The 23,395-nt window shown below is 37.7% G+C and overlaps 2 protein-coding genes, 3 long non-coding RNA genes and 1 other non-coding gene across 9 annotated transcripts in view; 3 read left to right on the top strand and 3 right to left on the bottom strand.

Annotated features, from left to right (window-relative positions):
• LOC145734709 (contactin-4-like) overlaps nucleotides 1–17,860 on the bottom strand; it is an 85,537-nt gene extending 67,677 nt beyond the window's left edge. Inside the window, exons 1-2 of one of the 2 annotated variants that reach the window (XM_081988247.1) lie at nucleotides 17,463–17,860; nucleotides 11,851–12,048 (exon numbers count right to left, since the gene is read on the bottom strand). In XM_081988247.1, coding sequence (XP_081844373.1) covers nucleotides 11,851–11,977 — 127 coding nt within the window. In that variant the 5' untranslated portion in view covers nucleotides 11,978–12,048; nucleotides 17,463–17,860. The remainder of the gene's footprint in view (nucleotides 1–11,850; nucleotides 12,049–17,462) is intronic. The other variant, XM_081988248.1, reaches the window with a different exon arrangement.
• On the bottom strand, nucleotides 562–1,304 carry LOC145734832 (uncharacterized). The gene is made up of 2 exons (XR_014179506.1): nucleotides 1,009–1,304; nucleotides 562–957 (listed from the first exon to the last, which is right to left on the bottom strand). It is a non-coding gene; the product is annotated as an uncharacterized LOC145734832 (long non-coding RNA).
• TRNAR-CCU (transfer RNA arginine (anticodon CCU)) lies at nucleotides 10,694–10,766 on the top strand. Its single transcript has one exon. It is a non-coding gene; the product is annotated as a tRNA-Arg (tRNA).
• On the bottom strand, nucleotides 15,766–22,202 carry LOC145734811 (uncharacterized). The gene is made up of 2 exons (XR_014179492.1): nucleotides 21,473–22,202; nucleotides 15,766–15,986 (listed from the first exon to the last, which is right to left on the bottom strand). It is a non-coding gene; the product is annotated as an uncharacterized LOC145734811 (long non-coding RNA).
• Nucleotides 17,976–19,542, top strand: LOC145734821 (uncharacterized). 2 transcript variants are annotated; one of them, XR_014179495.1, is made up of 3 exons: nucleotides 17,994–18,254; nucleotides 18,315–19,178; nucleotides 19,312–19,542. It is a non-coding gene; the product is annotated as an uncharacterized LOC145734821 (long non-coding RNA). The 2 variants fall into 2 exon arrangements; XR_014179494.1 differs by lacking the exon at nucleotides 19,312–19,542 and having other exon boundaries at nucleotides 17,976–18,254; nucleotides 18,315–18,728.
• A 156-nt stretch (nucleotides 22,203–22,358) lies between the features above and the next one.
• On the top strand, nucleotides 22,359–23,246 carry LOC145734809 (HIG1 domain family member 1A, mitochondrial-like). 2 transcript variants are annotated; one of them, XM_081988452.1, is made up of 3 exons: nucleotides 22,359–22,498; nucleotides 22,668–22,769; nucleotides 22,824–23,246. In XM_081988452.1, exons 2-3 carry the CDS (start codon nucleotides 22,679–22,681, stop codon nucleotides 23,015–23,017), a joined length of 285 nt encoding a protein of 94 aa, XP_081844578.1. In that variant the 5' UTR covers nucleotides 22,359–22,498; nucleotides 22,668–22,678; the 3' UTR covers nucleotides 23,018–23,246. The 2 variants fall into 2 exon arrangements, with proteins under 2 accessions (XP_081844578.1, XP_081844577.1); XM_081988451.1 differs by having other exon boundaries at nucleotides 22,407–22,549.
• The last annotated feature ends 149 nt before the right edge of the window (nucleotides 23,247–23,395 follow it).

Here is a 23,395-nt window from a genome sequence, read left to right as displayed (position 1 = left end):
TAAAAAAGCTGCTTTTTTGACCAATCACAAACTACCCTCTGATAACATTCTACAGGTGTGGTAAATCCAAAAGCGACCATAGGAAAACCGTGTAACGGACAGAGAAACGTAACTAATTGCATGCGCGGGAGAAAGACAGAAAACGAAAAAAATATCAAGTAGGCCATATTTTTAGCGCGCTGTTGCCAACCGCTATTCAATACCCTCGACAAACTTACTTACGGCGTTTGGCAACAGCGCGCTAAAAATATGGCCTACTTGATATTTTTTTCGTTTTCTGTCTTTCTCCCGCGCATGCAATTACCTACGTTTCTCTGTCCGTTACACGGTTTTCCTATTTTGGATTTACCACACCTGTATACTTAACAAAGCAAAATTTCTGATCTAATTCGTTATTCTTTTTGATCGCCATCAAAATGTCTTTTTCGCTTCCAGTGATGTCGTACGTGTTTCGAAACTCTCGTAGAGAGCAAACAACTTTATCTTCTGTTTTATCGTGCCTCCGGGATAATTAAATCACTTTTAGAAATTGTAGAGAGGGCTAAAGCAAACAGACGTCCTGGAAAGTAAATATTATTATATTTATACACAAAAAGGGCGAGACAGAGACGGGAATGTGACAGCATGAAAGAGGGCGATATACTTTTAGTGCACTTTCTATAGTTGGTTTACATAAATTAAGCTGTTCGGGAGTGCTTAAAGTTCCTGAGGGTGGTTTCTCCCTTGAAATTAACCCTTCTGGTTTCGTTAATGTCAACTTTTTCCTGATGATTCTGGTGAAGGCATTAGCTTAAAAGCCCTGTCGTCAATTTTGATGTTCGAAGCTTGGATCGACCTTTTCAATATTTATTATTGTCTAAACTGAACGTTGATCTTTGATTGTAGGCTGTCATTTTGGGTGACGTCAGTTTTCATGTTTTCATACGGTGTTGCCATTATGTCTCGTCTACACCAAACCTAGGACAATGCACTTTAACCCCTTTAATCATAAACTGGAGATTTTCTTACTTTTCCAAGCACTTTGTACCCTCTAACCGGATTTTTGACTCTACTACCCCTTTGATGAAATTGATTTTGTCCAAAGTTACCCCATTTTGTGGGATTTTAAGCACCCTCAACACAAGGATAATAATGCCTTGAAGAAGGCTTGGCTTCAGATTGCCAATCGAATGAAAACAATAGGTATTCGGTACAGTCAGAGAGAAAAGCGCTGTCAAAGTTTGAACTGGCAGAAACACAGTTTGAAAGGACAGTCAGAGGCAAAATCGCCTGTAAAACCCACTTGAAATGAGAAAATGACAGTTTTAAGCACATTTTTGGAATCCTCATTAAATTTCCTATCTACTAACCTAAAAAAACACTAAAAAATCTAGTATAGTCAGTTAGAAAAACAGTGTCAACCTTTGAACTGCCAGAAACATAGTTTGAAAGGACAGTCAGAGGCAAAATCGCCTGTAAAACCCACTTGGAATGAGAAAATGACAGTTTTAAGCACATTTTTGGAATCCTCATTAAATTTCTTATCCAATAACCTAAAAAAAAATCACAAAATTCGGTACAGTCAGGAAGAAAAGTGCTGCCAAAGTTTGAACTGTCAGAAACACAGTTTGAAAAGACAGTCAGCGACAAAATCGTCTGTTAAACTCACTTGGAGTGAGAAAATGACAGTTTTATCCACATTTTTGGAATCCTCATTAAGTTTCCTATCTACTAACCTAAAAAAACACTAAAAAATCGAGTACAGTCAGTTAGAAAAACAGTGTCAAAGTTTGAACTGCCAGAAACACAGTTTGAAAGGGCAGTCAGAGACAAAATCGCCTGTAAAACCTACTTGGAATGAGAAAATGACAGTTTTAAGCACATTTTTGGAATCCTCGTTAAATTTCCTATTTTAAAATTCCCGCACATATTGAGCAAAGTTTGACAATATTAACGTGTTTTTGACAGCTGCCACGTGATACTAGAACACTATTTAATTAGAGAGTCACGTGACAACTGTCAAAAAAATGTCAAACAGCTTAAAACCACGTCTTGTCTGGAATATCGTTGAAAAACTGTTCTAATCTGTGGTTCTTAGGGATTCTAGCTCAGACTGAGCAAATTTTGACGGTTAAAAAGACAATAATAAGACACTTGTGAATAATAGTCCATTTTACCATTTTCGCATATTAAAAGTCCCTAGATGCAGTGAGCGCAACTAGAACTAACAAACCGTTAACCGGCGGGTTAATAAATCGCATTTTCCGTTTAATTAAATCAAAATATATTTTCTAGGAGTAAGTTTCTAATTAAAATAAGGTGCAGCAGGAGTTGCCGCGGCGATAAATAATTGCTTACGTGCCCCGCAAGCAAACTTCCCTCGTTATCTCTCTCTTACGCTGCTGTTCTGTCTCTCTCTCGCTCTTTTCTATATCCTTTATGGCGATGGTAAAACCCTTCGTTTCTGCACGGACCGTCGGATCGACTTTTATAATGGACTGTTGGTTTTGTAATGAATTTCCTATTATATCGGTTTATTTCGTTGGATAAAGTTTGTACTGAAGTTTAGGGGATACACAGTTGCTTTTCTTTCGTGCGTAAAACCCAACTTTACTAGTGTTTAAAATAAGGATTAGCAAGTTTTGTTTATATAAAAAAAAAGTTTTAATTTTTTAAGTTTTGTTTATAGCTGTAAAAGAAAATCACTCATTGATGTCAAACTGTTAATCAGTGGACCAGTTTGTGTTTGCCCAATTAAAAGCGTTTCGGTCGTAGTCGAGTTAGATTAGGTTATCAGACCGAAAATAGCCGAAGTTGTAGTGACGCGAAGCGGACACGCAAAACTCGTCCAGTAATTTAAAATTTATACGAATCAAACGAGAAGGAATCACAGTTTAAGGGCTGAAAATTCACTCGTAAACCTTTTAGCGTAAACGGGAACGGTGTGGAGTCGACCTGGGATCGCCAATATCATACATTATTAACTAAACAGCTTGCCGGCATAGCGCCCCCGATTAACTTGGGCATTCTTTATATCCTGCGGATTTCCCCCAAGTGCTCCAGAAAGCCCCCAAGAGAGGGGCTTTTTTTACCAGGATCTGGAGAAACATTTTAAATTAGACCATGTCAACTCATCGAATAATAATAATATCACGTCAAAGGGTCTAGTAATGAGCTTTGAAGGGAAAAAGAGCGGCGAGCAAACAATCGTCAGTCCCTGATTAGATCAAAGCAGGCAAAAATCGCAAAAGAAAAGAGAAGCCTCTTTGATATCCGTTCTGTTCCGAAATTATAGTCTGGCAATCTTAAAGAAAAAAAAAGATCTTTTTTCCTTTTAAAAAGGAAAATGAAGTTGACGGTTTTGATTTTCTTACTAGTCTAATTACCTTGTAAGATTAGTTTATTACATGGTTTTTGTGTACCAGTCCAGTGACATTAACATTGGTTTTAGGGCAGGCGAAAACTGTGACACCGGGAGGAATTCGAATTAATTGAATCGAAGTTTTGTTAATTGCCGGTTTCGAAGGGTGTGATGGTGGTGGATAAAGTCTGGAGCCGTCCAGAGCACAGTTTTGCGGTTGAACCGGTTATACGAAGTCGATATTGCATCCGGATAGTTCGGATTCGAAGCAAATTAATCGTTTGAGGGTTGTAATCCGACTATGTAGCGGATCGGTTAACACGGGGGTGGTGGCTGAATTAAATCCACTCGTCGTCATAATTCGTTAAGGTACGATACACGTTTGTCTAATATTGCAAACGCTTCGGGGCTAAAGTTAAGCTAAGTTTCATAGGCAATTACCGTTCGCTAGGAGGGGGTTGTAGGGGCTGCATAAGCAGTTTTGTCGCCCTAGTAGGAGAAGAGACCTTTCATGAATATGGATCAGTTAAACTTTACCTGCTGCTGCTTCTGCTGGGTTCAACTCGCGATTTTCGTGAGGAAACTGTTAAGTCTTTTAAGTCACGTACCGTATTTTCTAAGGAAGTGTCTACTACCTTGTAACGAGGAGAAAACTTTATACTTTCGACGGTACAAATGACAAAGTTTCACATTACCACTATTAGTTTGCATTTTTACCACCAGTCGTAATCTAGTTGTAAGCTCGTTTAAATTTTCTGTTTCGGCCAATTTACGGTCAGAGCAATCATTATTTAATATGCCCTTTGCTGTGCATTGGAACCTTCGTGGAGAAAAAAAAAATTGCCAAAATTGCACTTTTTGCAAAAATGGCATTTTTTCAATTTTGGAATAATTGTAACTTTTTTATTTGAACTCTTATAAATTTCATTTAAGCGCCATTAGAAAGAGGATAAAAAATACTACAAAATGAGCCAAAACTGGCCTTTCTAGCTCTTGTCATGTTACCGAGATATTGAATTTCAAAAAGTAGTACAAAAAACCCCTAATACCCCCCAATTCTTTGAATTTTTTTGAAAAATTAAGAATTTTAAGTGCTTATTTCACCCAATTTAAGGTTCTTTGGTATTAAACAAAAGCGAAAACACTTATAAGAGTAAGATAAAGGGATACCCGCAGGGGCTTATCAGAATTTATAGTGTGTGGTGTCGAGGGTAAATTGTGGGATAAGCTGATAAGGGATGTTATAAAAAGCCCTAATGGTCTTCTTCCAAACTTGGAATCCCACCTGATCTTTAGTGTGTGGTTTTTGTTATTATTGAGGTTTTTCCTCTGGTAGATTTGTAAAACTCCACCCGGGTCAGAACTGGGAATTGATAAATCAACTCGATCTATCAAAATGCGGTTCTGTCATACGTCGAACCGATCCATTATAAATTGACCTGTCTGAGTTTCGGTTCTCTCTCTCTCACTATTTCAGCCGTCGAATTCTCCCGATAGAGTAAAAATGTGTGTCCATATACACACACAGACACTTAAGCTGTCGGTACGTATCAAATGATGGATGGGGTTCTGCCGAGTTGCTTTTTTAACTTGGGGTGTGTTGAAGAGCTTTTATATTTTAAAAGATTTACACCGTCCCGGATCGATCACTTCCTATTCTTCACACGTTTTGCCGAAAGAAAAATCTATTTTTCGCAAGTCCACAAGTTGTTAACACAATCGAGATATTTACATAGTGAATTAAAACTTTTGCTGTATGAAGAAAATTTACCTAAGAAAGTGGAGACAAGTGAGGGCCTGAATATATGCAAAATGGCGGCGCGTGCAAGCTTCCACTTGTTTATAGCTAATTTTCTCGGCAACGATCAACTTCTTCGAAAGTTTCCGGCAGTAAACCCGGCAAAGTTTGTGTGTATACGGGTGTTTTAATTTAAGTTAGTAGCCGGAAAAACTTGGGATACGCAAGGTGTTTAGAGGAGTTTACCACCATTCTTTTTACGACCCTGAGTTTTCTGCTTCACTGTTGCTGAGTGCCGTCGTGATAATTACTGGACGAATTCTGCTCGTCCGCTTGTCTTTCTGTCAACACGCGTGCTTTGGATTGGTCTTGTATTCGAACAAACGCAAATTCGTCTAAGGGTTTTCATTAATCAACTTCCGCCCGTAAATCACACACACAAGCGATTAACTCTCTGTCTCGCAAAGTTTTTAAACGTAAACTCTCAAAGTTTATTCATCAAGAATACCGGAGTAGAAAGTTTTACCGGCAGCAAATAAAGTTTATTCGAGAGCTCATCGTCGCCATCGGACCGTGGTGGAGAAATAGGGGGTAGGGGGAAAGAAGGAAATCCTTCTTTTTAACGACACACGACAGCAAAATTGGATGGCGAGATTCTTCGTCCTTTTTCCACGTCTTTCCAGATAGGAGAACGTGAGGATAACGCGCTGTTTAATATTGATGTACTCTCTCTTCGTATATACGTGTACCGCACCCTGTCGTCATACATTATTCATTTTGTAAGCGCCAAATCGAATGTACTAGAAACTAACTGTTAGAGGCAGATGCCGTCTCGATCATCTGATCTAATTTATATGGACTCTGATCGTACAGGGTGTTAACTTTTTCTAAGATGAATGAAGGGATTCCTAGTGGCCGTTATCTGAGCCAATAATTAATTCTCCTTGTCGTCCCTAAAGGAAATGGAAAGTCGTAAAGGAAAAAGCGTCCGCAGTCAATACGTTTGGGCTCGGTCGTAAAAACTGTGAAGGGGAGGATGAGGGTGAAGTTGGCAGATTCGATGGTCCTCAATCACGGCCATTGGCCACTATTGCGTGCCGAACTTAACGGGCGGAAGTCGATCTCCTGGATCCTCGGAGGGAGGCAATCAACCCCCCGGAATTTTTTCAAGACCACATTCCCAAAGTCCAATCCGCCAAATTGCTTCCGCGGGATCTAATGGAAACTTACACAGTTTATTATTAATGGATCGCTTTTCCAATGTTTTCCATGTTGTGCAAACCGAGTCCGAGTCTCATTTTCCATGGATGTAAACACGATTACGTTCCGGAGACTTTTATTTCCCGGCTGCCACTCCAATTTACTTGGAAATTGGAGCTTATTGTGCTTGCCCCCTTCCCCAAAGAAGATGAACTTACGATATGAAATATCACGTACGCCGAACTCTCCGAAGATGACCCCGATTTAAATTGGATTGTTTCCTGTTTTGTTGCGGTTGATTTGATGCAGTATCTGAAGATGGGTTTTCCGTTCGAAAAACGTTGAAAACAGGATGGTTATCTGATCTAAATTTATAAAACCGTATAAAATCGAATAGTGGTAATCATATTTTGACTAATCAAAAATCAGTAATAACAGTTAAATTAGCAAAAACAATCAAAACTGTAAATCGAGTAAAACAGCCCAGCCCTATTTATGCAATTGATTCGGCCCAGCTCTATTGAGCAAAGCGAGACAGGCAACCCCACATACACCAAGGTGTAAGAAGGGTTGCAAATTTTACACATTTAGACGATGATTGATCAAAAAACGGTGATTTAGACTAACTATAATACAGAGGTCTATAAACACTGCACTTAGTGACATAATTTTGGGGTGTTTCATTCAGTTCTCTAGATTGCTTCTGGCTGCTTATAAATTTATCTTTCTCGCTTCAATTCGGTAAAAGCGCAATTTACGTCGAGTTGTTGTGAAACTTGTGCTTATCTCACTCCACCAAGGCGGTAACAAATATATAAGTGTTCACAAAATATAATTCATGGCTTTCCCTCCTATCTTTCTCCAGCTTTCCGAATTAAACTCCGTATGTTTTATCTAGTTTTTGACTAAAACTACAGGGCGTCAAAGTCGAAACTTGTAGGTTAGGTTTAGGCTACTTTTAACCTTTAGTGCACTAATTATCATAAACCGTATGGATTCTCGTTGCCGCTGAAATTATTACTACGGAAACAAAAGCCTTTTCGCCAGAATGGATCTCCGTCCCGCTTTGTTTCCAGATTTTAATTGGGGGAAAGGAGGTAAAGTTTTCCTCCCTCCTACTTAAAAATTAGTTATTTTATATTATTACTTAGATAATTTAACCAAAAATCTTTTCTAGTGGAGTTTTAGGGTGTAAAAATAGTGGAGGAGGGCGCCATTCACACGACTCCCGTTTCGGGCATAAATCAAAATTTAATCTCGACGTTCCGAGGCATTTTGCAAAAAGGAAACAAGATTTACAGGATTCGAAAATTGAGGCCGATAAATAAAAGTTTCGGGCTTCGCACATCTTTAAAATTGCAGCGCCAGCATTATGCGACATGGGAGAGAAGGGAAAAAGCTAAACAATTCTCCTTGGAGGGAAGGGGAAAGATGAATGGAGGAGATTCGGGAAAAGACGATACGCATCCAGTTTTTTTCCTAAAATATGTCACGGTTTACTGGAAACTTTGGGGATAAATTTGTCCTCTCTGGGGTCCGGTCATGTTGGGGCAAAGTTGCACCGTATTAAAACCGACTTTCATTCGATTTATTGCCGTATTCCGGGGGTTTAATAAGCCATTTGGGTGCGGCTTAAATTACACCCTAATTACGTCGAAATTGGATTTTAAATATTGATTGTACTGATAATGCATGCAAATCGCTTGAAATCAAATTTTGAAATTTTTGTTTTAATTCAACTTTACGGTTTTAAGTATTGGCACAATTGACTAGTTGAGGTAACGTCATTTTTGTTAGTATAATAAATTTTATTGAGCTTATAGCAAGTTCACTTACGCCTAATTATTCATTTGTCACTATTTTTTCTGGACAAATGGTGGATGTATGTTCATAATACTAATGCTAAGTTGACATGTGACGTATTATCGTAAATCTTGACTTCATTTACGTTACTATACTTGTTTAGACTGTTCAAGGATATAAGTCAACTAGTGATAAAGTAAACACACTCATTCATAGATATATTTGACATTATTGATTTTTGCTAATGCACTCTCAGTAATTGGCACTGTATCAAAAAGCAATATGTATGATAAAACGAACTAAACGTCCTAAAAAAAAAGACAAGGAAACCAATTTATACGGGAAAGAGGAATCTAAATGTCTAACTCCGGGATAAGTTTGCGTTCCTGCGGGACGTATCCCGGGGAATTTATTTAAGGTCCAAAAGAACCGAAGGGATGTAGCCACGTCCTGCAAAGTTTGCAGCCGCGACTAAGAGTAGTAAATCGCGAATTTTACCGTTACGATTCTGGATTCGAAACTTTTCAGTCAAGGAAATATGTGGTATAGCGTTTTTCCTAATACGACGCTCCCGAAAGTTCTTTCAACGCTAGGTCGAGGAGCAATTAATCATCCTGCCCAATTTGGCTTTGAAACACTTTTGAGGGGAATTAAAAAACCCGGTAAAATTAAAAGATCCGATTAAAATTAATTTGTCGAGGGGCGACGGACAAAGTGGCTGGAAGCGCGTTTTTTGGTCGTAAGAAAATGTTTACGGACCTGGTTTTTCACCAGAAAAACGCCAGTAAAAATGGCACTGTAATGAAATTTTTTTGGATAGCGTGATATAATAGCGCTTTCAAGCTTAGTTAGAATTTTTAAATAAAAAAAATTGGTAACTTACATGCCTTCAAACCTTATGAGTTGTGAGAATCCCACTTAGCGAGAAGTCAAGAAATGTCATAGTCACGTGACCATTCAACCAATGAAGTCTTTCTGTCGTCTCCACGACAAGCAATAGAACTGGTCATCTAGAATGTTGCATTCATAATTTAAGTTTTTTATTATTATAGTTATGTTATGGTCGTAGTTGGCTGTGGTTCTCTCGTTGTAGCATGAACGTAGTAGCGAATTGACAGCTGTCATATAATAATTGTTTGCAAGGTTATCCTAAAGCTCCGTTCTCATGTATCCGGAATTATATATAAAGGAGCGAGGGGTGCGGAACGAGCGGAATGAATGCTTTTTACGCACGGAAAACTCCTTGTCGTTCACATGTGACAAGTGACAGCTGCAGTGATTTTCAGCTTCGTGGCCACTATTTTGACAGTTGTCACGTGACAGTCTAAGTAAATAGTGTGTTATTTCTATGTGACAGTTATCAGAAAAACGTCAAAACTGTCAAACTTTACCTAATCTGCGAAAATCACACTTTAAAACAGTATTCGACACAAGACGTGATTTTCAGCTTTGTGACCACTATTTTGACAGTCTAAGTAAATAGTGTCCTAGTTCTATGTGACAGTTGCCAGAAACGTCAAAATTATCAAAAATTGCACAGTCTGGGCATGAATCTGCAAAAATCACAATTTAAACCAGTTTTAAAGTCAATTTGAACTTTGACAGATTTAATTTGCTGTCCCGGAATATTTTTCAATTTAAAACTGTATTCATTGTGACTTGATTTGACAATTTGACAGAGTGAAGCGCTGTCAGGTGCCAAATGTCAATAAGCTGTTATTAATAGGAAAATGTTTGATTCCAAAGCCAGTTTGTCCTCTAAAGATTAGTGTCATCTGCAACTTATTCTGTAATGAATAATTTCACAGGGCCATTTGACAGTTCTGTCATTAGTGTCATCTGTCAAATAGGCTGTGAATTAACAAAACGGTCAGTTTCACACGTGAATGATAAAAACATTGATCACGTGATGTTCCAAATTTGCGAGCTTTGCACGCGGTAAATTAAACCAACTGCGGTTTCACGCCCTTCGGTAAGGGCAAGTTTTTGTCCCTAATCTAATAATAACGACAAATCTAGTCGGTGTGTACTAGAGGTCGTTTGTCACACACTACTTAAATGGCCGACCATACAGTCTGTTTCAAAACAATGTTAACTCTAACTTAAGCATAAGCAGTAAATACAGGTTATTGCTGTTAGGTTTGCTCTATAGTACATTCAGGCCAAGTGGTTCTTTAGTAAGGTTAAGTTGACTTTCAGTATGATGCACCATCGCCAATAACCAACCGGGTGAACATTAAATTGGAACGGACTGTATCAACGTGTATGTGTGGGTGTGTGCTAAACTTTACTAGAATAAACCGAGTTTAATCAGAACCGGGGAAGCTGGCAACCACAGGACTCGTCTTCAGTTCCGGTTTTCATTTGGATTGTGCCGACTCAACAGTGTACGTTAATTAACGTAGGAATAATTGGGAAACTAGGACCGGATTTTCGCCTTTTGTAGCCCCCGAAATGGAATAATGACCGGTTTAGATTTAACCGAGAGTGGTGAAAACACATACTTATTTTGAATTTAAAGATTGTCATGTGTTAGAGTGTGTTTTCAAGATAAAAAAAAAACATTTACTCTCCGGTAGTATTTATACACCGTTAAACCTACGGAACTGTAAGCCCCTGTGGCCTAATGGATAAGGCATCTGCCTCCTAAGCAGGGGATTGTGGGTTCGAGTCCCACCAGGGGTACAATTTTTTTTTTTTTTTTTTTTAACACTGTAGCAACAAAAAACCCATTTAAATTTTTACCACCAAAATTCACCAGGTGTTTTAAGAATTAAAATTAAGCAGACTTTTAAATAGGGCGTGAAAACAGAGATTTAAAGTTTCCGGTAGAGCTTAAATTTACCGCCCGTAACCTAAATAACGGGCTTAAGTCCCCGTTTCACCTACTTTATTTAAAGTTTAATCCCATTAATCCAAGCCGGATCAAAGTTCATTGTTCGACAAGAAAGTTACAAGGGAGAAGATCTGAGAATCTCATCGATCGCGTTCTTAGCTAGTTAAAAATGGTAAAAAATCGCCTCATTAATTGGCAAACTCTTTCTGGAATTGTAATTTTTGAGCTCGGCCACCAGTTCCGTAGGAAATAACGAGCGTTCGCTGCAAAATCGAAAATTATCGCTTTCAAACTGTCCAATTTCCCTTGAGGCGTCGAAGTACAGCTGACTTTAAATGGGGAAACGTTTTTAGATGCTCTAATGTCAATTTAATTGGTCCCAACTAATGGCTTTTCTCTTAATGGCCGTTTCCCTCCTCATCCTTCACCCTTTTCTGTCCTCCATTTTGTTTCATTGTAGAAGACTCGTTTGCCATTACAAGCTACCTTTTAGTTTTTTTTTTTGTTATCGATTGGTGGCTGATCAGCAGTTTCGTTTTAATTAATCCTTGTTTGAGACATCTTTCTAACTAGTACATTAATATAATTCAACATCAAGCGATATTTCACTCAACTTCCTTCCACGATAAACTGTCCAGATTTACATTCGGATCGTTTTTCGTGCGGAATTTCATTTTCCACTTTATTTCGCAGTCCTTTCACGGTTCAGGGCACAAAGTGCATACATACACACAGCGGAAACATGTCAAAGTTAAAAATCGTCCACACAATAGAAACGAATCGTGTGTAAATGCGAATCGAAATAAAAAATTGCCCTTTCTGCATGCGACATTTACTTGGCGGTCGAACGATACAATCGCCAAAATAAACGAAGTGATTTCTCACTTTTGTCTTTTTTTGTGTTCGTTTCACAACAAAGTAAGAGGTACTTACCTATGGCAGTGGTGAGCAAGACAAAGAGGACGGTCAATTTGATCCATTTCACTACACCGATTAGCCTAGATCTCATGTCGTCGACGATATCATGTCCGCTTTTTGATGGACGAATCGGAAAGCACATTCACTTCGAAACCGGATAAACGCCGATCGTTGTCCCCCACTTTACGGGATTACATCCCCTCGTTCGGTCGCCTGCGGTCAAAAATCCAACATCAGCAAAAAATCAATTCAGACAAAGAAATAGTCATTTTTGTTCACCCTGTACCAAAAACTGGAATTGAGCTTCCTCTTACACATATAAAGCAGACAACGTACATTCCCCGAGAACAAATAATAATTCCGACCCCCCATTTTTCGATATGATATAGTTCGCATATAATACACGGCCGGAGATGGGAAGAATGTTTGCCAAGACGCCTCGTAGCGTAAATTTACGTATTCGCATCGTAAAAAGAACGTAAAATTGTCGTTAGGAACCGTTTCGTATTTATGTTTCTTCTCTTTTTTTCCGGATCAACCGCGCGAGTAAATCCAGGCACGTAGCTTTAATAATAATTATTTCAATATGGCGGGACATAGCCGTGCTGATTGCATATTAACGCTCTAAATAAATAATAAATATTAGGGTAATTTACGTACCAATGCGTGCGTATTAACAAAATTATCGAATTTGCTGCTACACGTAATTTTGATACTCCACAACTCCCATCCAGGCAACGACACTCAATTCATTGACATTATCATGGAGTGCTATGATTTAAGCAAACCTAAGATTGAATGACTGGTTGCATAATTGTGACAAGACAAGTCCACTATACAGGGTGGTCCAGTTTTAAATGTCAATAATTCACCAATCCATACCCAATTAAAAAATAAGTTGACATTCATTATGTCATTTTCCTGAAAAGTGCTTCCTAAGGAAAATATTTAAAAAATCGTTTTTTTTGTCATAACTGTCAGACCGTTGGAGCAATATTGATCAAATTTGGAACAAGCACTTTATTACACGTTATTACGGTCAAACACCCAAAACTAACCTAACCCAACTTAAAAATTGTCTTGGAAACGGAAAATTCACTTAAGAAGTTTAAAAAATATTATTGTAGCCAGTTTTCATAGTTTCCAGACAAACTAAAAGGCTTTAGTTTTGAAAATTGAATTAGAAAAGATACACATTTCAGAAGCTTAAAAATTGTGTTTGTAACCAGTTTTCATGCAAATCGAGAGACTTTGATACTAAAAATTGACTTGTAGACATAAAAACTACTTTTTCACGAATTTGTTACTACAAATTCATACATTTAAACCTTAAAAATTGACTTGAACCCCAAAATGTGACTGAACTAATGAAAAGTGACATCAGAAGCTTAAAATTTGCATTTGAAGTAAGTTTTCATAATTTGAAGACAAATTTCAATATTTTAGTCTTGAAAATAGTCTTAGATGCAGGACATTGACATTAGATTCATGAAAATTGTCTTGAAAACTAACTTTTCGTGATTTTTACTTTGCTTTTCATTTTCTTCGAATTCTGAACTATTTTTAGTGCTTCAAAACTGCTTTCAGCTTGGAAAATCGAGTTTCAAGACTATCTTCACCAAGTTATTGACATAGCAAACTTAAAAAACAATTTTTACATTCTTCATAGACTTAAAATAGCATTCCAAGCTTTGTCACTATTAAATCGACTGCTAGACACCTTAGTGCTAAAAATTCGGGTATTTCTTAATAAACTAGACTGTTTTTAGTGTTTTAAGGCTGTTTTCAGTGCCTCAAATCGAGTTTCAAGACTATCTTTACAAAGTTTTTGACTTATCAGGCCTAAAAGCCAGTTTGTCCACTGACCATAATCTTGAAGATGTTATTTCAAGCTTCTTCACTATTAAATTGACTTCTACACTCATAGGTGCAATAAATTGTTGTTTTTAGTGCTTTTTATGACTGAAAAATCGAGTTTAAGACTATTTCCAAAAGTCAAGTTACTTCAGTAATAAAAGTAAAAAATGTTGGTACCAAATGCTACAATAATAGTCTTGAGAACTAATTTTTAGAAATAAAAGAGTCCGAAAATTTAATTTACTTCTAAACTTGTTGTCCAGTCCAGAAAATTGAGTTGTACACCAATTAAAGTCTTGAAAATATACTTTTGGACTCTCTCTCTAGTAAAGTCAGTTCTAGCATTAAAAGTCAACTTTTATATTATTTTTAGTAGTAAAAAATGAGTTTCATGCACAATACAATCTTTGTCTTGATTTCCGGACTTTTTTTAGTCCTTGAATGCCAGTTTCAGACACTCAACCAAAATGGAAGTCTGAGAAAGCGAATTATAAGACCATTCCTAGTAGTAAAAAAGTTTTTAGACTATTCAGTACAAATTTGGACTTTCACAAGTCTTGGATGTTCAGTTTTAAACTATAAAACGATTTTTTAAATTGAAATTTGGAGGACTGCATCTTCCTTAGGAAGCGTTTTTCAGAAAAATGAAATAATGCAAGTCAACTTATTTTTTGATTAGCTATCAAATGGTGAATTATTGACACTTGAAACTGTAGTGCTAACCTTTCAACTCTTTATAGAAACCCATAAATTTACAAATCCATTATTCAAACACTGTTTGCCGGAATCGATAACTCATTCATAAGTCAAAGCGCCACATAGAGGCAACAAAGTGGTTTTCCTCTATTTTTTTTATGGTATTTTTGCCTTTAAAAAGGGACCAAAAGGGTGGAGCTTGATTCCCTTTAATATTCCATTATAGGCCCTTTGAAAATTTTTAAATTTAGTTCAGCAAACAACCGGATGATTGACGTTTCGAACTGTAATTATGCATTCAGACATATCTCCAGCAATCAAGTCCTTTTTGAAAAGGACAGGGCTGAAACAAAACCAAAAAAGGCGCTTTTCTCTAAACAACCCCTAAGCGAGTAGGACACTTTTTCCAATATAAAAGGGTTGGAAGGGTGAGGTGGGGCCGTGAAAGGGTGTCAACAGATTAAAATAAATGTTTGCTCAGTCACCATTAAGTCGAACAATGCCGCCTTTTACAAACCGGGTTCGATTTCGTCGCTATTGAAGTTACAGAGCCCTTTATTACCGGTCATGTCATCTCGTTCGTTTTTCCAATCTTTTGATTTATATTATTATAACCCATTGATTTCCTGCAATTCGTCAGCAATGTTGCCACATAATAATATAAATCTAATTACTCTGTCATTTTGAAATGAAAGGAATGTCACCCTTTCACTCGAACATCTATTATGGCTTCTTTCCGGTTAACGCCGGAGCCATAATTAAACCCGAAAAGAGAAATTTCCGGTCGACACACATTCTCCTAGCGGCACGTGAAAACCCCAATTGTTTCCCCCCTTTCTCCACTTCTGTTCCAGGCCCTCGATGATGAAAATTTCCCTTTTTCCTGGATGGATTTTCAATGATTGACGCGAATCCAATAACGGCCATGTTTGTATTGTTAAACGTACGGGACGTGCTTATTGTCGACCGAGGAATGTAAATTTCGGTGTTTTTGTGGCTTGTCTGTGTGTATATTCGGGGGTATTCACCCCCTTCAGTTTATTTGTTGTCGTCAGATGTCACTCCAGACGCTGTTTTTGTCCTACTTACTAAAAATCAAAAAGTGTCACTTTTCCCACGTCAAACGACTCAATTTCCAAGGAGTGTATTTAAATAGTCAACACGGCCGAACCTTGAGGCCCTTTTCGGGCCTCACCCAACTCAAACCCTTCCTTTCCATGATCGAAACTGAAATTTGCCACCGTATAACCCGTCAAGGGCCGAGACCCTAAAATGGAATATTTAGGGAACTCAACTGACAAGACAACATGTCAACCCCCACCTGTTTTCTGTCCCTTTTTAGGACACAACACAGTTTTCAGACCAGTACATGATCAGTTATTAATTAAAGAAAAAAATCTTCTTTAATCTACAACGTTGCCATATTGCCTTGCAACCACTAATATTTCATTGGGGGTAGTGAATTTAAACAGATTTATACGCAATCGAGTCCGAGCTTCGGATACAATTAATATTTCAAACGTTTCCCGTCTTGAAGGAGGGGAAACTGCTCCAGTACAAGCGGCACGAAAGGATAATTTGTTATTGTGTTGTTCCACCTAAAAAAAACAGTAAAATATTAATATTCTGACCGAAAACTTTCATGAATTCAGCCCAAAATTGGTGTGATTACGTCATACCAGTTTAAAATTGATTATACTATGTTTGTAGTGACAGTGCCAAATCTATCAAATCCATTTCCCCAGACGACATAAAAAAATCTCCAAACTGTCAATTTTTTCTGTTTCTCTTAAGATGACAGGTGTCCTTATTTGACACGTGCTAACTTCATTCAAACGTCAAAATGTAGCACATGATTTTTCCCTGTCTTTTCCCCCTTCTTTTCAGCTTCATGGAGCTGTAAATACAACTTACGGTGCAATTCCCCAAACAGTCAAATCTATTTGGCACTTTATACTTTCAGATCACTGATGAGCGAGTTTTGACAGATTTGACAGCTGTCACGTGACACAAACAAAATACTAAAGTGTTCTTTAACGTGAGAACTGTCAAATTTGGCTGCAATGAACTGTAAACATAACTGACAAAGCAATTTCTTAAAGATACACAACTATTTGGCATTTTATAGTTTCAGGTTATTGGTGAGTAAGTTTTGACAGTTATGACAGCTGTCACGTGACGTAAGCAAAGTATAAAAGTGTACTTTAACGTCAGAACTGTCAAATTTGGCTCCACAGAGCTGTAAACACAATTTTCAGTGTACCAGAAATATTTAAGGGGGTCACAATTTGACAGCTCCTAACTGGATTATTATGACAGTTAAGAGGTTCGTTCCGACGTCAAAATGTAGCCCAAAACTTCCGCTTTCTTTTGTCAAGATTGAGTTTTGATGAAAAAACCACTAATAACTGAGAATATCGGCCTAGAACACGAACGTGCTCAGTTTAAACCCAAACCTAGTGCGTTCCTCATAAACTGCCCTAAAAGGGGCGATTTCGAGTTTGGAGCTGGAAAAATCCCTAATCTAGTAACCTTGGATTACGTCATACCAGTTCAAATTTGTTGTAGTGACATTGACAATTAAGGTTTTCTATCTGTCAAGCGCAAAAGTGACAAACCGCGTCAATGAACTGGAAAACGCGCCTAGATAGGAGTGGAGAGTGTTTATTAGATAGGCGGTCAATAAATAAATCGAAAATGGGACCAGTTTATTACTTTTCAGGGCATTTTCAGGGTCGTACTACATTATTTTTACTAATTCAGGATTAATTGTAAAAAACTGTAATTTTAAAGAGAATTGAGACAATAAGGCAAATTATGGATCAAAGTCAATAGATACATTTCTCTTCATTTATTCACATTAAACAAAGCTATTGTACGGCCGTATATCACTTTCACAATAAGCTGATTGAAATTGATGACAGTTTGTTGAAGCACCCGCATGACTAATTCGATTAATTAAGTCGCATCCGATGACAAATGACTGATGTAAACGTTGTTGGAGAGTTATTTAACAATAATTTTCAAACCTAATGAAGTGGTTAAGTGGAAACGTTGTTACTAAATAAACGTACGTGAAAAATTCCAGCGAATGAGACACTTTAAAACCTTCACACCCACCTAGACACTCACGCACTGAAAACAGGCAGGAAAAAATTGAAATCACTCCCTCCGGACGTAAACAAAAGAACGCGCGGGGTAAAGGATGAGCGTCGCGACGCCGTGGGATGCTCCGCAAGACTGTTTCCAGAGTCTCTCCCGATGTCCCTATCGAGAGAGCGCCGCGGTAGAATTGAAGCCTGAAACGTGCTCGGGAAGCGAGTTGGAGAATAGAGACCCTGTTGCCAAGTTGCATCGTTACAATCTGAGTCAAAAGACGTCACGTTTTGCCTGGCTGTCACAAAGTTTTCACCATCTTGAGAGCATTGATTTGTAGTCAAATCTTGTAGTGTGTGTAACAATAGAATTTGCTTGATTGAAAATACTAACTGAATGAAAGAGCAGAAAACAAACGCTAAAGCGGGAAATCCCCAAACGCTAGACCAAATATCAGTAATGCAAAACACAAACCAAAATAATACTACCAAGTACCCCGTTTTATAGCAAAGGCCTCTTCTTTAATTAAAAACAAAATTGACGACTGTCAAAAATCAAAAGTATACGGAAATTGACGTTAACGTACTGACAAGTGACAATTCAGAACCTAACCTTAAAATGTCAAGTTTAAAAGCACAACAATATGTTGTGTATGCTATTTATAATCATATCATTTTACAAAAGGGGATGGTAAATGGTTATTTTAATGATGGGCTCAAAGTTGGGTATTTGGGAATACGGAACCTTAACTACGGTACGAGTTTGGATAGGTGAGTGTTAAATTGTGTCCACAGAAGGTTGGCAGGGTAACCTTCAATCAAATATTTTAGATCAAATTAGACAAACTCATTTAGTGTGAGCTTACAAACCCAAAAATCTTACTAAGCACACTCTCATTGGTAATGGAAGATGTCAAAGTTCCATATTACTACTATATATCGATGGCTTGTGCTCGATGGTGAATCAGAGACCAGGAAATTGTATTTTCAGCCTGCAGATCTGCTTATGTTGAGTTGGTGATCGATTGTTGTAATTGTGTCAAGTGCTGATTTCCTTGTGGGAGCACCGGAGGTAAAAGTGGGAAATGAAAAGCCTAGAAAACATGTTCTAGTTACAATGACTGTCAAGCACGCTAGGATTGACCATAGCAACCTACATTAAGTGAGTACTTATAAGCACAATTGCAACTTAAACTTACCCGAGTTGTTGATGGGCTTTTCCTGGCAATACAAAATAGGAATTTACCCAAGTCTTTTCTTTAAATCCCCAAGAAGGTATTTTAGAAACTCTATAATATTTTAAAGACTGAGGGACCTATTTTGATTTGAAAAATCCGCTCAAGTGTTAATGTCCACCATGTGGAATCAAAATCCAAAAAGAACATGGCAGTTTGCCTAAACTAGATTCTAGACCATTTTTAAGTTAAGCTGCAATTGGTCAAAATAGTAATAAAACTATTTTACCATTGGTCGTTAATTTGAACTCTAAATATGACAGAATACAAAACCACAAAATCAATACATCAATCAATACAGTCAACCGTCGCTTATTTATTGAAATTAAAGTTTAAAGTTAGATTACTTTAGAAGAAATGAAACATTTTGCTTATTTGCTCAGATAGTGTGTGAATTAGTTAAAAAAAATGGTAATTTGTGACAGCCGGCCTACTGTAAATTGCAGTAGAATAGCAAAATGTAAGTACCCCCCCAAAATCAAAGAAAACAAACCCCTAACATGTGTGTAGGCAATTTCAATCATTACAACTGTAGCAAAATTGTGACACTACAATTTTGCCCAAATTATTGAAGTTTTTATGAACTGTAATAGGGACTACTCTGTATAAAATCAGGAGGGTTGACGGGGAGGTGTAAAACACCCCTGCGACGTCGTTGTTATGACAACAGACGCATCTTTTCGCCACATTTGCCGCTCGTCGAAACAATCCGACAGTCTGTGTGTTTTCTGGGATTGAAGGAAAATCCCGCAGGACAATTTTTTCCTGGTAAAGCAGTGTATTTCAATTAAATGCGCACGGGTTTTGTGAAAAGAAAGTTTATTGTGATTTTTTTTTATTAAATTTTTAACGGGAGATGGACACGATAGTCGTTACAAAAAGTTCCCCGATCCGGTTGCCAGGTTCTTATCGATTCGCTGCAACTTCCCGCTAAACTTGCAACAGCTGAAAACTTCCCAAGAACACAACTTTTTCTGTAGTTGGGCGTTTTGTTGAAAAGAAACGGAAGAACCAATTTATTTGTCCCAACAAGTACTGCGAAACTCTTGTAATTAGTATTTTACTTCCTCCTCCAAACTATTTATCTCTGTCCTTGTTTAAAGAAATGATTACTAAAACATCTATCTAGATAGTTGGAGACAGGCGGCTTGATTCCAAACTCCCCGAAAACATGAAACGCCGTACACATAATAGAAGAGAGGGGAAAGACTATTGTGTCGGGGGGGAACAAAAGCCGCAGGCCCTTTTATGTCTTCTTACGAAATATTATCAATCATAATGTTTCGGCATTCAAGTGATTCAAGTGGATTTAAATTTGGCAACATCCGAAACGAAGCGCCCCTTTTCGATGATGGATTGTTTTTTAATACTTTCCATGCATAGTGTAACCACCTCCCCACCCCAGTCCTATAAACGTGTCCGTTTTTGTGTAGTTAAGGGTTTGCCCTTAGTTTTTTCCAGGGTCCCAAACCACGACTATTAAACATAAGTTATAGGGTGTTATGCACCCCACTGATTTATATTTGTCAGTGGCGGACCAATTTGACCATACAAAAACTCAAAGTCAGGACATTTTTCCTCATTCTTTTCCACTTGCGTTTTACCCACGTGACAACTGACAAATGGTCTATTTAGCCTCGGCTAATTTGTATTCAAAACTGAAACACACCGGCATTTTGTAACCAGCTACAACAAATTAGTCGTCCCGGTAACTTTGGCGTCCCCACGCAATTTGTCGAACTCTTTCGACTTGTTATAGGGGCGCGATTTTTCCCCGTCAAATTCCCACCCCCCACCCGCAACCCCTAATGAAAAGTGCGTTAGGATTATCGTTGACTGACCTGGAGCAATAATAACAAGGATTGCGTGTCCAAACAGGTTTATACGGGCACTTAAGTAATTTGTTCCTGTTGTTCCACTTGAGAGTTTGTATTTGCTTTAGCTTTAAATGTCACATAATACAAACTAAAAATAGAGACAAAAAACGACTTGAGGAAGTTCAAAGAGCAATTCAGGGAAAAATAGGAAACTAGGGGGTAAACGAGAGGATCAGACTGGTTTAAGAAGGGGTGTAATCAATGGTGTCCAAAAAACTTTACAGGAAAAACCAAAGATAGTGGCAAAACTAACTAAACCACGAAGGGGTGTCACCAAGGGTAATAAAGAAAGGGGGTGAAAGGCGTTCGACCGATAACCACGTGAAAAATGCGTTTTTTCCCTTCTTTAGGGTGCAACTGTAAACCCAGACAATAAATAATGACATTTTATAGTGTGAAGGGCTGGAAACCTTCCTGAAGATAATGTTTTACAGAAAGTAATTTAAAAAAAAAACCACAAGACACCAGAAAACTCAGCACAAGGTCAAAAGGGGAAAGGTTGATTTTACTGGCATTTAAAAGGGGTTCTACCCGCCCTCCTAGCCGCCTTTCGCTTTATTACTTTCCCCAATTATATGCTCCAGCAAATTAAATGCTAAAAGAAGTTAATGAATTTCAATTTTGGCGCTAAATAAACTCAGTAACAGTAAAACTGAACAAAACGTAGTAGTTCTTTGCAGCCCCCAAGTCCTTTTTCACTGGGGTTTATTAAAGTTTTAAGGGCTGTTCAAGTTTCGTAATACTAGATACAGTTGCGCATCCACCTTAACGTCAATATTACATGGTTTATCAATTCCAATAATTATTATAAAAAGTTCTGTAAGTTGAATTTGGTTTTAAATGTTACAGAACGAATAAAAAAAGTGTCTACACTAACCTTAGGTCTCCTGCAAACTTTCTCACAGGTTTTTGAAGACTGTTTTATCTCTTCCTGTCTGTAATTTTCATCCATTCTTGAAGCAATCACAAAGTAGTGGTGTTCTTCAACTCTATCAATTACAATAACAATAGTTTTATTCACTCAGCTGAATAGAGCACCACATTTTGAGCAATTTGCAACTAAGGCAATAGTTTTAAGCGCCATTTTAAATAATAAAAAAAACAATTTTGAGGTTATTGTTATTATACCGGCTTTCGTCTGTCTGCTGTCGTCTGTCATTTTTGGATCCAAACTCGTTATAAAAATCACGTGATACCTTGATTATAAAATCACACGGAGGTAACGTGACTTTTTAAACATAACGCGTTTGGTTCCGAAATTACAAAAAATAATAGAGTGAGTTCAAAAACTGCTTTTACAATAAACTTAATAAAGTCACCTAAAATGGAATGGCAGTTAACTTTGCAACGCAATTAATACTGGTATATTTTATAGTATAATTCCATGACGGTTTACAAGCGTGTGTTTGATTCATTGCCAATGTTGTTCCCGTGATCCCATGATTCCCATGATCCTACTGATGTGAGTTGTATTACGCAAGCCAGACGTGCGGAATTTCCACGCAAGCGTGACGTCACGTATAGGACAAAGTCTACAACGTATCGATTGAATGGAATTCAGTCCCTGAGTTTATGACACCGATCTACGAACATCCAGAAACACTTACGAGATACTATCAAAAAAATTTTCTAATTAGAGATTTAATTAGTTGTCTCAACCTTTTTAGCTTCATTTTATCTATGGTGGTGTTTGTAAAAACGTGGTGTACCGCTTAATTTGCGCCCAGTCCTCGTACAAAAATTATCTGCATTTAAACCGAGTGAGCCGAGCGCCGTTTTCTAAACCCAGCCGCAACTGTCACGTCAATAAATTGGCAAACGTTGCCAAATTGTCCTTGTAACTAATGAGGTGAACAAAGGTGCGTTTTCTAAGTGTTTTTAGAGTGTTTCCTGCCCAAAAATAGTGAGTTTTAGTGTTTAGTGCATGCATTTATTTTCATTTTAATGGCTTTAAGTGAGTTGCACCTTAAACTACTCCAATTCAAAGTCACATAACCTCACTGACCTTGGTCAGAAGAGCACCACAAATGAGTTGTGTAACATGTTTTAAATCTTGGCCCTGTTCCTTACAGCTACAGCTAAAATGGGTAAAGAAGAACAAGTATTTTATGAACAGGAGTCTCAGTCAGATAGGTTTAGCAGAAAAACTCAAGAGGCTCCAATGTTCCCGATTGGTGAGTAGTTACACCATTTAAATGATCAAGGTGACCATCAATTGGTTTTTTAAGCCGTTGGAGTGTTAACCTGTGCCGTGGGCTATGGGGCGTACATGTACAAGCACAAGGGCAAAATGAGCACCAGCGTTTACCTGATGCAGTTGAGAGTGGGTGCCCAGGGGGCTGCTGTAGGTGCTCTCACTCTAGGACTAGCCTACACCATGTGGAAAAACTACTGGGAGAGACGAGCGGCCAATCAAAAGTAGATTTTCAATTTGATGAATAGAGACAGAGATAGAGTTTCTCTCTGTGTTGTTATTAGGTAATTTATTGCAATTCAAGTTTACCTCCTCCTTCCCTAAATTGGAAGGGATAAATGTGATAAAACATTCTTGAATTACTTGATATTGGTTGGATTTAAGTTTAAACTACACCCTTTAACTTCAATAACATGGAAATTTTAATTAGTTAATTAAAACATTATTTATTTTGTTATTCTGGTGTTTTCTTTTGATTGGTAAATGTTTGGGATGTTGTTTCTAGTAAATCGTATACAATAATGTGTAGTAATGCAGTAGGTATATAATCACCAATAAGGTATAACAAAGTATATGAACCTATTTTATACATGCATTCAGTCAATA

The sequence above is a fragment of the Ips typographus genome, linkage group LG10 (genome assembly GCF_016097725.1).
Source record: "Ips typographus isolate SLU linkage group LG10, UJ_Ityp_2.0, whole genome shotgun sequence".
In the NCBI taxonomy this organism is placed as follows: domain Eukaryota; kingdom Metazoa; phylum Arthropoda; class Insecta; order Coleoptera; family Curculionidae; genus Ips; species Ips typographus.
Note: the sequence above shows the minus strand (reverse complement) of the source record. Positions and strands in the feature narration are given on the sequence as shown.

Bases quoted from the DNA above. Each gene is read 5' to 3' on its own strand.
- LOC145734809 (XM_081988451.1), top strand. The intron at 22,770-22,823 runs GTGAGTAGTTAC...TGGTTTTTTAAG, and splicing joins GGCTCCAATGTTCCCGATTG to CCGTTGGAGTGTTAACCTGT.